The sequence below is a fragment of the Cyprinus carpio genome, chromosome B13 (genome assembly GCF_018340385.1).
Source record: "Cyprinus carpio isolate SPL01 chromosome B13, ASM1834038v1, whole genome shotgun sequence".
Lineage (NCBI taxonomy): Eukaryota > Metazoa > Chordata > Actinopteri > Cypriniformes > Cyprinidae > Cyprinus > Cyprinus carpio.
In genome coordinates this window covers 22,977,795-22,995,633 of record NC_056609.1, presented here as the reverse complement: position 1 = coordinate 22,995,633, position 17,839 = coordinate 22,977,795, and the positions used below count along the sequence as shown (strand labels likewise).

Sequence of the window (17,839 nt, the reverse complement as noted above, 5' to 3'; positions counted from 1 at the left end):
CAGCTTAAACTTATTTTAGTTCTAAATTAGATTGAAGTTATTCATCTAATATTTATAGTTTGTTTATTTCCGTCTTTTTTAATTAATGAAAACAATTTTTAATGGTTTAGTTTTAGTTAACAATGCCAACACTGATCATAGTCCCGCTCTAAGTTTGCTGCCACTAGTGGAGGAAAAATCATACCTTTGACCTTCAAACTGTAATCATGGCATAAGTTATAAGGTATTTCTGTGTATGTAATGGTTAAATGTTGTCAGAGCTGCAGGTTTGAGGATGTAAATCTACCAGCAGTGTCTGTGTAAGTGTTATGAAATGTTGGTGTCAGCTCTTATGTGTACTAATGCATCGGCTAGCAGTGTTCTGTCCGGGCCCGTAACCTGAGCATGGTTTCACCCCTTAGCACTGCCCTTTCAGACTTACAGTTACAGTAGATGTGCGTGTAACCTGAGTGAGGGTTTCTGATGAGAAACGAATGAAATTGATTTTGCTTTAATTCCCTCTGTGCTTTCTGCCAGAGAGAAACACACACAGTCTCTGTAGGAGAGTGTGTGTAATGGAGATGTGATTGAGTTTGGATCCAGCTGAGTGGAGTGAGACATGTTTATCTTTAACTCCAGAGAGGATGAACAGTCTCTGTTCTTCTGCGAGAGGTCATTGAGGGCTGTTAGGTCTTTATAGGAGGTTATACATAGTTATAAGAGAGGTTTGATTGACGTGAGTGTGTGCAGTGACACACACACACACACACACACACACACACACTCACACCAGCTGAAATAATCAGCCTTTGTACTGAGAAAACAGAACATAAAATTGTCTGTGTGGCCATTGTTTCCTGTCTCAATAATCAACCTCTCACACTGCTTTCACTAAAATCAATGATTTTTACTTCATGTATTTATTCTAAATATAGTGTGTTATGACTGTTTAAAACTACAGTATGTAATTTGTTGAATGTGTGATTAACTTGAAATATGGCTGTTTTTACAGGGTGAACCTCAGCCAAATTTAACTTCAAAATACATGTTTTTGAAATTAGATTTGCATAATTTTCATTATAATTAAATAGATAATCATCTTCCCCCAATTATCTTTAGTGTACTACCATTTAAAATGTTCATTCTCATTACTGTAATGCGGAAACAAATACGTTATTTAAATTGTAAAATATATTTCTAAAATAAAATAAGAAGTCTTCAACACATGACATTTATCTATACTGTAATGTTATGCTAATTTTCATTTAGGAAAATCATGCCTAGACAGAAATGATTTTTACTGTACAATGCTGCTTAAATGCAAAATAATTTTTTTATTTATTTTTTTATTTTTATCATATTAATATATTAGTTCTGGGCTAATGTTAGTGTGTGTGTATGTGAGAGAGAAATGTGTATATGTTAAGTCTACTCAAAACCACTGTGTGTTCCTTTGTTGCGGTCAGAATTAGCATGCTAATCGCTCAGGGAAGAAGAATGGCTTTTGTTTGTGTGTGTGAGTGTGTGTGTGTCAAAGTGAGAATGTTGTGTGAACAATACCAGCCTTCAGATCACTCAAGAGATTGTACTGTGTGCCTCTCTCTTTCTCTCTTCCTTGTCCTCATAGTACCTGGTATGTGATTTGAATATATAAAGTGTTTCTCATTAATATTCTATGAGGTGGATGCATATGGGTCCGTTTCCATTGGCTTCCCTCTCTGTACAAGCTGCTCTGGGGCCTCTAGGGGCCTCTCTGGTCCCTTGATCACTTCCCTCTCGCTTCATCTCTGCTCTGACTCTCTTCCTGCATTATTGACGTTATCTCATTTTCTCTCTGTGACAGGGTTCTCTCCCTCCACAGTCAGTGTGCAAAGGGACATTTCACCCAAAAATGAAAAATCTGTCATTTATTCGACCTCATTGTTGTTCCAAATCAATAAGACCACAAAAGGAAACAGAACACTCACATTCTTTTCCAAACTATTAGTAAATGTGCTTGTCAAGCTCCTTAAATGACAAAAATTACCATAAAAGAATCATAAAATTGTATATTATATTAAAATATTCTGAAGACATTCATTAGCTTAGTGCGAGAATCAAATGGGATTCTCTTGCAATTTGAATATGCGCATAAATTTGTCCCGCCTGATTTGGCTAAAGGGAAGATTCTAGGCAAATAATGACTTAATGTCTTTTTTTTTTTTTTTGGTCTGCTAATCCTTTAATTCTGGAAATGTTTGGCTCTGTGATGCAAATGTGGCAGTTTTTAGATTCTTTCCTCATTTGCATTGTCACTGTATGTGTTAAAGGGTGGATGTCTCTCAGTGCAGTGTTGAGGTTTAAAAAAAAAAAACATACTCCGAATTCGTGCACACACACCCGGAGTAGTGGGCAGCCATTTATGTTGCGGGGCCTGGGGGGGGCCTTGCTCAAGGGTACCTCAGTCATGGTATTGCTGGCCCGAGACTCGAACCCACAACCTTAGGGTTAGGAGTCAAACTCTCTAACCACTAGGCCATGACTTCCCCAACACTGTTTACTGCAGTGTCAGAGTGAGGGTGTGTGTTTACTATGTTCTAGTAAAACGATTTTGGCCCATTTGAATGGTTCCTCGTGCCTAAAATGACAGGCACTCAATGGAACGTTTGTAAACAGTTTTGCATGCAAGTTTCCAGAGGACTGAAATCCCTGAACCCCACTTTATCAATCCCATGAATTCCAGCTGTTTTCTGGACTGATCTGTCCCATTTGAAAGCTGCTGTGTGCCTGTTTTCAGCTACAGACCTGATTCAGTCTTGTAGAATTTCTCCCAGCTCTAGAGTTCTAGAGTTTAGTTTGGCAGAAGTTGTTCTTAGGAAGATTGAGTTTTCTTTAGAAATTGAATGTTCATACAGTGCCACACTGATAAGAAACTCAGGATATAGAAAACAAGATTATCTACTCGCATCCTGTTACAGGAACAAACATATGGATCACATTCCCAAACATTTACTGATAAACAGCAAATGAGTGCCTGTTTGTTAACCAACTGTAAAGTGAAGAGATAATTCACACAAAAATGAAAATTTTCTCCTTGTGCTGTTGTGCTGTATGGTACTTTTTCCACATGCTCATTGCCAAGATTGCTTCCCGATTAGCCAGATGTTATGTATAATCACTTATTTGTGTAAATGAGGCTGTTGTTTCTATCTGTAGGCTGTGTAGTCTGACTTTGAAGAAGCTCGTGGTGATGAAGGAACTTGACAAGGAGCTGATTTCTGTCGTCATTGCAGTCAAGATTCAGGTTAGTAATCAGCTTCATAAAGTGTGTTGTTTAGAGACAATAGACCTGTTCTAAGAGGGTTACAATACATGAGAAATGAATTAAAGTGCATAATATCGTAAAGTGTAATAGTCATCAAAAATAAACTTTTTGTCAATACAGAATGATGATACATTTTCAAAGTCCAAGGTCCAAAAATCTTTTCAATAAACAAAATCCCAAATTAAGTGGATAATTGTTTCTTCCAAGTGATGACAGAAGAAAAAATTGGGTGAAATACAGATAAAGAGACTGTTTGTGCCTGTAGGGCTCCAAGCGAATCCTGCGCTCTCATGAGATAGTGCTGCCCCCTGCTGGTGGGGTCGAGACTGATCTCGCTCTCACTTTCTCACTACAGGTAAAGATATCTTCAAAACACACTTTGTCAAATTGCTCAGTCATAAATGGCTCTGAACTAAAACTTAGTGAACTGCCTAGTTATATACTGCTTAGATTGATTTATTAGGAAATTGAGTTTGATGTTTTTCTTGTCTCTCTCCTGTGTATACATGTTTGAATGTGAGTAGTACCCTCATTTTCTGAAACGCGAGGGAAATAAATTGCAAATCCTGCTTCAGCGGAGGAAGAGGTACAAAAACCGAACAATTTTGGGTTACAAGACTTTGGCTGCTGGTTCTATAGACATGGCAGAGGTATTTTGGGTTTCTCTGGGGGGTTAATAGTCACTTTTGAAGCATATACAATGCTTGAATGCTGATGTGTGTGTGTGTGTGTAGGTGATGCAGCATCCTGCAGAAGGTGGGCAGGTCTTGGCTCTTTGCAGTAATCAGAAGGAGTTTCTGGGTAAAGTTGCTGAGATTTGGATCTATTCCCTGTCCAGTCAGCCTATAGACCACGAAGAGGCAGCCATTCTGGGACAGAAAATCAAATGTTCTGGTAAAATCATCCATACATACACATACATTTTTCATTAGTCTATGACATGTCACTGGCAATAACAAATTGTGTTCTTTATGCAAGATATGAAGTTATACACTAAACAGGTGTTTTTTTTTTCCTGTATTGTGTATTTTAGTGTGACTGGTGCTATTGGCACCTTATCAGATTTAAGCATGAGTTACTGTGCACATTATTCATAAAATTACAAAAAGTTTATTAATGATTATTTAAAATATACAATATATTCTGTTTCAGACCAGACATACAAATGATCTTTTATAATACCAAACTCATCATTTAAAGCTATTGGTTTCATATATATATATATTCTTTGACCCTGATGTTTACTTGAAGTACACCCTGAGATTTTAAGTTTTTTTTATTTACTTTTTTAAATGTACTTATTTATTTATTTATTTATTTATTTATTTATTTATTTATTATTTTTTTAACTTTTTTTAGCTGAAACCCTCATGACCAAACCTCAGTTTGGGAGACCTTCATTATATTGCCCTTTTAATGTCCTTTTATTTTTTTAATTTTCTTATTTAAAGCACAAATATATCTATTAATGTCCATTTATTAGTTATCAAGCATTATTTAAAAATCATTATTGGTTTATCATATTAGCCAAAATGTCAGTAGCGATACATCACTAGCTGGAACACTGCACTGACCAATCAGTATTCAGGACTGGGTCTTTCCTTTTTCGTTTTTGGACTTGGTAGATAATTACTCAGAAGAAGAGTATGAAAGCTTCTCATCGGAGCAGGAGGCCAGTGATGACGCAGCACAAGGACAGGTGATTACAAACACCACACAAGCAAAGCAACCTCACGTCCCTCTTTTTCTGCTGACTCATGTAAATACATGCTCCTCAGGATCTTGAGGATGACGAGTACGAGATGAGGAAACTAAAAAAGCAGAGGAGGTCAATAGTCCGGACGGCATCGATCACCAGGGTAAGAATGCCGGAGAACAATGAGAATTTACTCCCAGTCATCGCTGTCAGATGTGATCGTGTAGTAAACAGACTGTTAATATGAGTGTGTATGTCCGTGTGTGTGCTTCTCTTTCTCCATTAGCAGCAGAACTTTAAGCAGCGCGTGGTGGCATTGCTCAAACGGTTCAGAGTTTCTGATGAGGTGGGTAAATATAGAGTCTATTTGTTTTTTAAGTGTATAAATACATGTTAGTCAGGTTGTGCAGGCTGACCTGTGTGGTGAACCAGTATGTTTTGTACACTTTTGTTTTCCATCTCAGTGGACCAAATTCGTGTTTGTTTTGAACTAAATGTACTTTACTTTAAATTTTCTAAGACCTCTCAACTATGACATGATAGGTAGTCTAAATATTATCAAGTCAAGCCAAGCCACCTTTATACTGTAGTGCTATAAAATACAGATTATTCAAAGCAGCTTCATAGTAATAGAAAGGAAACTAATGAGACAAATTCAAATTCTGCTGTAAAGCTGCTCTATAAAGACTAGTGTCATTATTTAGCACAAATCAGTTCCGTTTGATTCGGTTCAGTTCATTAACTGCCTGAAGTTCATAATTTATGAAACAAATTTAATTGAATCATCTATACAGAAGACAATAGTTTCATCATCCAGCTCAATTCATTTCAAGGATTGTTCTCATCTGATAAGTTGTAGGTTGTAATAAATTAGTTGATTTCTTCTCCTGTTGTATGTTTCTGTCCAGCAGTGTTGGGGAAAGTTACTTTTAAAAGTAATGCCTTACAATATTGTGTTACTCCCTAAAAAAGTAACTAAATACGTTACTTAGTTACTTTTTATGGAAAGTAATGTGTTACATTACTTTTGCATTACTTTCACTTTACTTTTTAAATATGAGCAGGGCTTGACTGTTTTTAATATAAGAAGTTCTATTTATAGCAAAATGTAAAAGCCCTTTCACACGAAAAAAGTGTAATGAATAAACCTCAGGCTGAAGGAAAAGTAAATTCACGTCTGTACAGTAGAACACAGGAGAAGAAGGTTCAACACTCTTCAGCAATAAAAAAAAACAATGAAGCACAATTGTTAGTTCATCTAAAGTCATTTTTGATTATTAGTATGGTTGAACTGGATCATTAAAGGTCAGCAGCAAAGACACTGTTAATAAAATGGGAATAGATACATTTGTGTTATTTAATATATTTAGTTATTGCAGGTTTGCGTCATATTCTGAGTTTGCATTTCACTGTTTTGATTTATTTTGATGAATACTAAATCTGTTTTGTTTTTTGTTTTTTTGTGAGTGGGATGAATTAATGCACATTCACATTTAGTCTAGAACTACAGTAACATCATGTTCACACAGCGCACACAACGCCTCCATACTTCCGATTTCTCCCAATATGGGAACAGGAGGCTTGTTAGTCAAAAAAGTGGAATACAAAGTAACTGGCGTTACTTTTTTGAAAAAGTAACTCAGATATTTTCTTGTAAATTAAAAAGTAATGCGTTACTTTACTAGTTACTTGAAAAAAGTAATCTGATTACGTAACTCGCGTTACTTGTAATGCATTACCCCCAACACTGCTGTCCAGTCTGTGATCAGTCAGCGGACTCAAGGCCTGACCCTCGCCAGGCTCCACAGATTAATTTAGCTGTGCATAATCAGCACTGCTACGGAAACCCAATCCTTGTTTGCTGATAAGCTTGCAGACTGGCGTTCTGTAGAATGAGAGGACGACTGACAGGCTATAAGGACTTTGGCTATAATATTCTTACTGCTTCTGCGGTGTATAGTATGTATACTGTAAACATTATGCAAATGTATATACGGTATGCATAAAACTAAAAACGGTATAAAAAAAAGTTTAAAAATAGGCAGTATACAGTATATCACCCATAGTATTCAGTAAGTAGTAAGCTAGTATTTGGTTCCTACACCGTTCTATATATTCAACAATTTCAACATATAACCAGTAAGCATGAAAAAAGAAAATGCTGCCCACAGCAAAATTAACACATGCCACTTTGGGTTCAGAGGTCAGTCCTCTTCTGAAGGACAGGAAGTGTGTGGTGATGTGCAGAAGCAGCAGTGACGTCCAGCGGGACAGAAACATGATCTCATCAGCATTATGTCTCAGGTTACTTCCTGTTCTGTCAGTATGCTGATCCTTATTATGGAACCATATGAAACCTGGTCGAAGATTTTCACAAATATTATAAGGAAGTTATTTAGCAGTCTATGATATGGAAATGATATGGAGATGGATTTTAGTCCACTTTGTGTAAAACAGTGTTGTTATTGTGACCTATCCAATATATATGTTTTCTGTTAATCAAAACAAAGCTAAAATAAAATATAAATATTGGATGAAAAACTTTGAAATGTTGCCTTGACAGCCACCTGAAATGAAATCTTTAAATACTGAAATTACTTAAAACTAAAACTAAAAATAAATTCGAAAAAATAAAATATCTAATAGAAAAAAATTAAAATAAAAACAAAAAAAAAGAAAAAAAAAAAACAACCGAATTACTACAAAATTTACAATTAAAATGAAAACTAAAAAAAAAAGCTACATTTGTTTCCAGGAATACATTTCTAAATACTGTAACTGTAAATAACACTGGTGTAAAAAAAATTATTTGGTAGCCCAGTCAAAAATAAAGAAAGAAAGAGGTAAATTTGAGTTAAGTTTATTTATGCTATATCATATTTAATTCAAAGTACTTTACATAAAATTATTTTATTTTATAATCATCATGTAATATGAGTATTAAGTTTATAACTTCTATATTAGAAGCAGAAATGACATTAGTGCATTTAGCTCAGTCAGCAGCAGCTTGTTAAAATCTGTTAAGAAGCCGGATTTACCCTGAACATTGATGGCTGCAAACAAAGTCCTTCATTGATTTCCTCTTTCATTAATAATATCCAGGAACATCACATGCCGCTTTGGGATCGATTGCCCTGCGGCTGAGTCTGAGCATTCTCTGTTTCATCAGATTAAGCTTGACCCTCTGTCTCACCATCCCTCACTCTTCTGCCCTGCACATTCATGCAGTTCAAATGAGGAATAAATAATGTTTAAATGTTTGTAGGTGTTAGACTCGGAGCAGGACCCAGCCGAGCCGCCTCCAGAAGTAGAAGAAGATCTGGATCTGGAGAGTTTAGATTTTGAGAATCCGAGTGACAGTGGACCAGATCTGGATGATGATGAAAGTGTTCTCAGCACCCCAAAACCCAAACTCAAGTATGCTAAGAAGAGAGTTTGTTTATTAGTGTTTATTTAGTGCTATATCTGTTAATGTTGAGAACCCCCGTGTGTTTACCTTTTTGTGTCTGTGTGTGGTTTAGGCCATATTTCGAAGGAATTTCTCTATCCAGCTCTCAGACAGAAATTGGCAGCATTCACAGTGTTAGGAGTCACAGAGAGCCACCCAGTCCAGTAAGAACTCATTCATGTGTTTAGAAGATATTTAAATGCACACATAACATTCACTTAAAGTGCCCCTATTTTACATTATGGGTAATGAAAGGTTCATGTTTTGGTTTTGGGAGTCCCTAACAACAGGTTGACGTGCACGTAAGGTCAAAAAACACTTTAATTTTCTTATAATATGCATTTATTTTTACCTTACTTGCTCAACGACTCCCAAACGATTCTTTCAACGATTCATTTTTCCAAACCCCTCCTTTGGTCTCATTTTCATTTCATCTTGCCTGTAATGGCTGATAACACAGCGTTTGTGAGTGCTTTGTGTACAGCGTTACCTGCTTCAAAAGCAGCACCTAGTGGCAAAGAATGAATTTGTGAAAAGACCGTCAAGTGGGCGGGTAATATGCTAATGTTTCATGTTGACTTCAACAGGAAACGGCTTGGGATTCGTTTTAAAAACGACTCGTTTCAGTGATTCAGAGTCGACTGTTTCTTTTGAGAGACAATAACTTTATACATGGTGCACTTTCAGATTTAAAATTTTGAAGGATGTTTTCATTCACTTAGAGATGTGTTACACACTGCATGAAAGGTAATTTTCAAAAATCCATAATGGGGGCACTTTAAATTGACTTAAAATGAAGCTAATTATACTAACCTAATACTAACCTTATTCAAATATATATGTGCCATTCAAAAGTTTGGGGTCAGTAATTTTTTTTTTTTTTTTTTTTTAAGAAATTGACATTTTTATTCAGCAAGAATACATGAAATTGATATTTAAAATATAAAATAATATCTAATATATAATTCCTTTTTCAAATAAGTGCTCAGAATCCTAAAAAAAAATATTTCCACAAAAATATTAGGCAGCACAACAGATTTCAAAATTGATTGTAGTAAGAAATGTTTCTTTGTCTTCAAAATCAGCATATTAGAATGATTTCTGATGGATCATGTGACACTGAAGACTGGAGTAATGGCTGCTGAAAATTTAGCTTTGCCATCCAAATTATATATCTAGAAATATTAAAATAGAAAACAGTTATTTTATATTATATTAATATTTCACAATACTGTTTTACTGTATTTATGATCAAATTAATGCAGCTTTGTTGAGCATTAGAGATGTCTTCAGAAACATTTAAAAAAGTCTTATTGACACAATGTAGGAATGGTCATATATAGAGAGATTTATTTTTAACCAGTTTTCCCCATCAGGAGGACGTATAAGCTAGGTTAGAAACAAACACTTTTAATCAACTTTTAACAAACACAGTTTAATCACTCCTGAGTTAACTCTCTACCTTTCTCTCTTTCTCTGTTCAGATGGATCCTGATAAAATAAGGGCTTTAGGTGGAAAGTTTCAGATGGATAATGAATCTGATAATGTTTCAGTGGTACGTCGTTCACTACTATAAGATATTCACTGAATATCAGATCAAGACTTACATGTTTGTTTGAGATGAGCTCTGGCAGACGCTCTAAAGCTGAATCACAGCTAATGAATCACCCACACTGAATCAACATGAGGTGTGGTGGCAGCAGTGCAGAACAATGTCATTTTGTTCAAGTGTCAAACTCGGATTAGGAAAAATATAAAAAATTATATCATATACCTTTTCTGCCAATATACCTTATTTGGCCTTTAAAATGTACCACTTTATTTGACACTTAGTTTCTTGTTTCTTTTGTGGCCTTTCCTTGTCTCACAAATTTCTGTGTATCAGTTTAAGCTGTTTATATATATATATATATTTATATATTTATATATTTATGTTTTTATATGTGTGTGTGTGTGCGCATAATATATTATATATATTATATATGTTTTATATATATAATATTAGGGCTGTCAAATGTTAATCACGTGTGTTTGTTTACATAATATATGTATGTGTACAGGGTATATTTATATGTATATATAAATACACACACAAAATTATATATTTAGAAAATATTTACATGTATATATTTATATATTTATATCTATATTTTATATATATATAAATATATTAATATATAAACATAACATATACTTCTTAAATGTATACGTGCATGTGTGTGTATTTTATATATACATAATAAATATACACAGTATACACACATATATTATGTAAACAAAACTTTTATTTTGGATGTGATTAATCGTGACAATCATTTGACAGCCCTAATATATATTATATATATATATATATATATATATATATATATATAGATATATATATATAATAATATATTATGCGCACACACACACACACACACACATTATAAAAATATAAATACTGTATTGTTCATTCATTTAGTGAAAAACTTGGTTATTTTACCCAGCCTTAAGGCTGTATTACATTGTATAATGTGTAATGTGTTTTTAACGTTTTATTATATGTGTCTTTCGGCTTTAGGGTCATCCTGAGGTTGTGACCCCTACCACTGAACTGGAGATGATGGACAACATGGACACTTTTATGGAGAGATTGCCTCCTACTGGCCGGATGACTAAAACAGAGTCACTTATCATCTCATCCAACCGGTGAGGATACATAAACCCTTTATTACTACAGTTAGATGAAGAGAGTATAATGTATCTCACCTGTGAAAGATTACTGTCAAGGTGCCTTACATTTTCTTTACTTTTTTAAACAAAGCTCCCTCTGGTGTGTGTTTTTGTCCACCCTGTTTAGTGTTTTTGTTTTTAAAAACCTTCTGCAATATGAACAACTTTCTCTCTTCATCTGAAGGTGGAGCCAAAGTTGGCAGGGCGACGGGGACGGAGCACATCACTTAAAGAGAGACATACCAGTCGACCGCCCAATGAGAGAGCCAACAGTCTGGACAACGAGCGCTCGTTTGACACACGCTGCCACCTACAGGTCAGATAGAACCTCTCTGCACACAACAAATATACTCCAGGTACTAAACAGAAGCAGCCGGTTTTACTTTAATTTGAACTAATTTTGGTCTTTGTTTGGTTTGTGTCTGGTTAGATTCCACGCAAAACGGTTTATGACCAGCTGAACCACATCCTGGTGTCAGACAGCCATCTTCCCGACAGCATCATCCTCATTAACACCTCAGACTGGCAGGGCCAGGTATGATTGACAGCTGTCAACACAACATGGTGGTTTCTGTGATGGCAAATATTGCAAATTATCAGCTGTAGATTTTGGCTGGTGATATAAAGCTTACATATTGCTATCAGTTTATATAGATTTTTATTTCTAAAGATAAAGCATAATACAGTTATTTTTGCAAATTCTGCAAAAACACACAAATTGTTTTTTTTTTGTCTTTTATAGTGACCAAAACTGAAAAATACAAAAATAATCATTATAAAAAATCTATTAAAAAATTATTTTTGAATATATTTTAAAATGTAATTTATTCGATGGCATTACTCCAGTCATCAGTTTCACATGATCCTTCAGAAATCATTCTAATACGCTGATTTACTGCTCAAGAAACATTTCTTATTATTATCAATGCTGAAAACAGTCGTGCTACTTAATATTTTTTGTGCAAATCGTGATTGTGGAAACCTTTTTGATTTAATGGAAGGTCCTTATTTAGTTGAAATAGAATTAACAATGTAAAACTTTTTACTGTCACTTTTGATCAATTTAATATTAAATGAAATACTTAGATGAAAATTGTAAATCATTAATATGATTCATAAGCATTTGGAATAAGCCTGACATCAGTACAAAAACTTTTTGTCTCAGTATGTATCTGAGGTGTTACAGAATCACGGTCTTCCTGTTGTGTGTACGTGCACCACGGCTGACATACAGGCTGCGTTCAGCACCATCATCTCTCGCATACAGAGATTGTGAGTCAGACTTTTCATTTCTTCTTCATACTTCTGCCATATTTGTTTTTTTGTAGTTTTTCCAGGATAGTGACACACTATGTACTTATTTCTCCTTTTCTCTTTCTCTCTAGTTGTAACAGTAACTCGGTCACACCGTCTCCTGTGCGGATCGGAGTAGCAGGAGCTCAGCATTACCTGTCTGTCGTTTTGCGTTTGTTTGTGGATCACCTGACACATAAAACCCCCGACTGGCTCGGATACCTGCGATTCCTTATCATCCCTATTAGTAATTGAAAAAAACAAGCAAAAAAATGACAATAAAACATCAAAAAAAAAACTACCAGAAGAGCTAAAAAACGTTTGTGTGTGTGTGTAGGGGTTCATCCAGTGGCTAAATATCTGGCCAGTATAGACTACAGATATAACAGCCTGTTCCAGGACTCAGCATGGAGAGATCTTTTCCACAAACCAGAAGCACCAACATCAGGTAACCTTCTCTGATATACTCATTCATATACTCATATCCATCTGTAAATGTAAACAAATAAAATATCTACTCTTTCATATAATATATAATAATATATTAATATTATAACGATATATAATTAGAAATGTTAAAATAATAAATTTAATTAAATATTTTAATTATATATTTCTATATTGTGAAATATATTTTATGTTTTATTTTGTAAAATAATTTAAATTATATATAGATAAAATATATACTATATTTCTATTACATAAAAGAACAATATATTTTATATTTTTATTTTTATTAATTAATTAATGAGTTTTAAATATACTACAATTGTATATTTTTCTATATAGTGAGATATATATATATATATATATATATATATATATATATATATATATTCTTTTTAAAGCATGTAATTCTTTAAAAAGACAAATATAAAACATATAAATATAAATTTATATATATATTTAAAAATATATAAATATATATGTTAATTAATTTTTATTTTTATTTTATTTTTACATCAAATATATCATATCCTATTTGTTAAAATTAAAAAAAAAATCTATATAGTGTAATATACAGTGTTTTACTTCTTAATAATGTTATTTTTAAATATATTAAAAGTGTATATAAATGTAAATGCACACACACACATTTTTATAAATGTATAAAAATATCAACATTTTCGCTTTATTCTCTGTCAACCTTCTCCAGCAGTTCAGGACAGTCCAGATGTGGTTTCCAGGGTAACACAGTACATGTTGGGAGCAAACGGAGCTCACCAGCTGCCCATAGCAGAGGCCATGCTTACCTATAAGCAGAAAAGGTGATACACCATGCACAACAGAGCAGCCCAGATCCATATTTTTATAAAAGAATTAAACCTTTCAGAGGAGGCAACATAAATGTTTTGTGCAGAACACACTGAATATTAAATATCAGTGTGATTTTAACATGGTACCACTCGATAATAAAACGTATTCAAAGATTATGACTATCCACAATTGTATTTTGCTAAATACAATTAAAAGAATATCAATAATCTCTTGATATAAAAGTGCTTTGAATATGTGTTATTAGAGGCTGGGTTCATTTTCAGATGCTTTGAAGATGCAGGTATCTGGTTTTCATTTTGTTCGTTTTTCCAGATATTTGCATCTTTTTCATGAGCATCCTCCTCCTTAACGTCATGTTTGGACAGAAAGCATGTGAATGTCACTGTTTATCATCTATGTCTGTAAATAACATACTTTATTTCTCTTTATTTTTTCTTTTCCTTGCCCTCTCTGAAGAAAAAGAGCTTTCATTTTGATTTTGCTGTAAGGTATTGTGGTCCTCCTGCCTGTGCTGATACCGTAGTCAATCAGATACATCTCATCTTCCTTTCTCTCGCTCGCTCTTCTTCTGTAGTATTGAGGGGAATTATAGCTGAGCAGAGAGATTCTGTTGAAACTCTAGAGATTCCATCCACACTTTACGATCTGTGGTTTATTCAGGGTGAAAACTGTTCAGTGGGCTTATGTGCTGGGGCTTCCTTTCCTGTAACATCGCAGTTCTCCCTTTTATTTCTTCTCCACCTTCTGATGATTTTGGAATTAGCCATTAAATTGTGTAATAAAGGCTGTGGTGTGGAAAGAATCTGAAGGTTTTATTGGATCTCTTGCTGCTCTGGGTAGGAATATTACCTCCATCATCCTCCGCACACCTCCGATGTCCTTCAGCAGAGCACACAATGTACCAGAGCCTTTTCTGTTTAAGCTTTTAATAACATTCAAAACATAATTGTCCCCCAAGGGCCAGAAAAAAGTACATAATAATACTTAAATAAAACCTCTATAGAGGACATCAGGATTCAGTTACAAAAAAAGGGAAATATTATGTTAATTATACACAGTTTTTAAGTTTCAGGCCATTTTTGTTCTGTGACACATCCTTCTTTATTACTTGATTACTAGACTAAAACATTGAGGAAATTAATAAAATACATGCATTTCTCAATTATACTTTGAAATGCATTTCAGGTTGATTTAATATAATTTGTTATATTTATATTGGGAAAATAATAAAATTGAAATACATTTTCATTTACTTTTTTAATAATTTTATTATTAAGAAATATATATACAGTGCTGTTCAGAAGTTTGGGATCAGTTTCTTGTGCTCATCAAGGCTACGTCTGTTTGATCAAAATACAGAAAAAAAAAGTAATTTTGTAAAATATTTTTACAATTTAAAATAGGTTGTCCATTTTAATATACTTTAGAATATAATTTATTTCTCTGATGCAAAGCTGAGTTTTCAGCATCATTGCTCCAGTCTTCAGTGTCACATGATCCTTCAGAAATCATTCTAATATACTGATTTATTATCAATGTTGGAAACAGTTGTGCTGCTTAGTATTTTTTGGGACCTACTTTTTTCAGGATTCTTTGATCAATAAAAAGTAAAAAAAAAAAAAAAAAAAAAAAAAAAATTTATTCAAAATAGAAATTTTGTGTTGTACAATATACACTACTATTTTATTCAGCAAGGATTTGTTAAATGAATAAAAAGTGATATTAAAGACTTTATATTGTTATAAAAGATTTGTATTTTGAATAAATGCTGTTCTTTTTAGCTTTTTATTCATCAAAAAATAAAGTATCACAGGTTCCAAAAAATATTAAGCAGCACAACAGTTTCACCACTGATAATAAATCATTATATTAGAATGATTTCTGAAGGATCATGTAACACTGAAGACTGGAGTAATGGCTGATGCAAATTCAGCGGTGTGTCACAGAAATCAATTATATTTTAAAGTATATTAAAATAGGAAACCAGTATTAAAAATTGCAATAATATTTCACAATATTTTTCTGTATTTTTGATCAAATAAATACAGCCTTGATGAGCATAAGAGGCCCCATTAAAAAATATTACAAATCTTACTGATCTCAAACTTTTGAAAGGCAGTGTATATGCTATTGTAATGTTGGTATGCAACTCTGGATTGTAAGGGAAATTTATGGGTCTTGAGAATTTCTGGGTCCCGGAGGATAATTTCAGTTTGAATAGAAAATCAAGGATGCAAATGATTTCAAATGATTGCACTTTCATGAAAAGGCAGAAAAAATATCTGAGGTGAACAGACTTTATGATGGAGGTAAAATGATTTCTTCAGTTTCTGTTTTAGCTTCATGTTCATTTTTCTCCCCTCTAGTGATCTCTCTCTCATCAGAGCAAAAAGCCTAAACTACACAACACTCACACCCTCACAGTCTTGATTCTCTGAGCAGGTGCTTGAAGTATTGCTGCTGAGATCGGCTGAATTCTCAGTTATTGGTTTCATCAGTGTCTCTATATTCTCCGGTTTGCAGAGCAATAGACCATCTGTTACGCCTTTCACTGAGAGCAACTTCTATTTCAGCTCAAATGCACTCTGTGAACTCCTCTATTTTGGCTTGTGCTGTGTTGTTTTTGGGGTGGTTTGTTGGCACAGATTATTTATTCTTTCTGTTCTCTTATAATTTGCTTCTGGTTTTGGGGTTTTGCTCTTCTAGTGATCAGAGATGGTTTAACAAAACATGAGATTTCAGTCTGAATGTAAATCTGTTGGTTGCATTGCAAAATTAGTATTATACAGTGTATATATACATATATTTAAAATAATACTTTCCCTTAAAACTCATTTCATGCTAATCAGAATGGCAATTTCATGATTTTATTTTTTAATATAATGTACAAGTAAGCATAACCATTTTAACATTATTATTGTTGCTAGATCTATAATCTCTGCATTAGACCATCTCTGGTTCAAGTAGCTTGAATCTGAGCAATGATTGGCTGAGAATGCTTCTTTCTTTTAGTGTTTTAGGGGCTGGTGGGGCAGGGGCATAACGGCAGGAGTCGATCAGAATTATGCTGGCATGACTCACTTTACAGCATTTCTTTGTAGCATGTCTCAGACATGCTTTATTGGATGACACAAAATAGTTAGCTGTATTTAACTGAAAGCTGGGAAGAATTTGAAGTTAAAAGACGCTCAGTTGGAAGGGCAAAGAGTGAATGAAACAGACAAAATTGGACAAAATCAGTCTTAGAAGGCTTTTCTCCTCAGAGATCAAAATGTTACTCTAAAATTAAGGGGGGTTTTGGTAGATATAGTGTGCAGTTTAATGAGCTTAATTTACCAGTCAGTAAACCATGTGTTCAAAGTCCTCTTTCTTTTTCCCTCTCACAGTCCTGATGAAGACTCGTGTCAGAAATTCATTCCTTTTATTGGGGTATGTGTCCATTTACAATGATGTTTTTATAGTTTGAAATGTTTTATTGTATTTGGCTCAAAGTGTGTTTGTTTTCAACCTGTCTGCAGGTGGTGAAAGTGGGGATTGTTGAACAAACGTCTGCCACATCTGGTTAGTTATACTGTCAATATATTATATATTAAATATAGCTGTCAACTGATATGAACATGTTAACCCGTATAAAATATGACAAAATAATAGTCGGAAAAAGCTTGTTTGAATTCGAATAGTTTATTGAACCTTCAAACAAAATCTAACAAAAAAAGTTTACAAATGTGTTTTTTAGTATAATATTTGATACATCGTGCTTTTATGGCTGGAGGAGGAAAACACAGATTAATTTTATTCAGCGTATGCAATTTCTTGCAGTTGCTTGCTGATATGTATATGGTCAAAAAGTAAGATAAGAACTTCTGATAGCTTATAACACAAATCAGTGAGATCTTTATAACAGTATAGCAGCTTACTTGCTGTACATAACATGAATATACATATCAGTTGTCAATCTACAACTCCCAATTATATGTCTTAGTAAGATGATATTTAAATGCTTAGTTTTATGAGCAAAGATGCATTGTTTTTTACTGTGGGGAGCAAAAGATAATGCAGTGCAATACAGTCTTGACTGAGAGAGACAAATAAATGTTCCTCGAAAGCCTGATGTATCATTTTTAATAC

General features: G+C 33.8%; 1 protein-coding gene across 1 annotated transcript in view; it reads left to right on the top strand.

Annotated features, from left to right (window-relative positions):
- LOC109100421 (phosphofurin acidic cluster sorting protein 2-like) overlaps positions 1–17,839 on the top strand; it is a 31,131-nt gene that overhangs the window by 10,343 nt on the left and 2,949 nt on the right. Inside the window, exons 2-21 of the mRNA XM_042736129.1 lie at positions 3,175–3,262; positions 3,549–3,638; positions 3,808–3,933; positions 4,018–4,177; positions 4,909–4,982; positions 5,062–5,142; positions 5,266–5,325; positions 8,245–8,396; positions 8,501–8,591; positions 9,912–9,983; positions 10,989–11,116; positions 11,324–11,456; positions 11,571–11,675; positions 12,306–12,412; positions 12,526–12,680; positions 12,771–12,881; positions 13,590–13,701; positions 14,167–14,199; positions 17,098–17,140; positions 17,230–17,272. Of these exons, the coding sequence (XP_042592063.1) occupies positions 3,175–3,262; positions 3,549–3,638; positions 3,808–3,933; positions 4,018–4,177; positions 4,909–4,982; positions 5,062–5,142; positions 5,266–5,325; positions 8,245–8,396; positions 8,501–8,591; positions 9,912–9,983; positions 10,989–11,116; positions 11,324–11,456; positions 11,571–11,675; positions 12,306–12,412; positions 12,526–12,680; positions 12,771–12,881; positions 13,590–13,701; positions 14,167–14,199; positions 17,098–17,140; positions 17,230–17,272 (1,964 nt within the window). The remainder of the gene's footprint in view (positions 1–3,174; positions 3,263–3,548; positions 3,639–3,807; positions 3,934–4,017; positions 4,178–4,908; positions 4,983–5,061; positions 5,143–5,265; positions 5,326–8,244; positions 8,397–8,500; positions 8,592–9,911; positions 9,984–10,988; positions 11,117–11,323; positions 11,457–11,570; positions 11,676–12,305; positions 12,413–12,525; positions 12,681–12,770; positions 12,882–13,589; positions 13,702–14,166; positions 14,200–17,097; positions 17,141–17,229; positions 17,273–17,839) is intronic.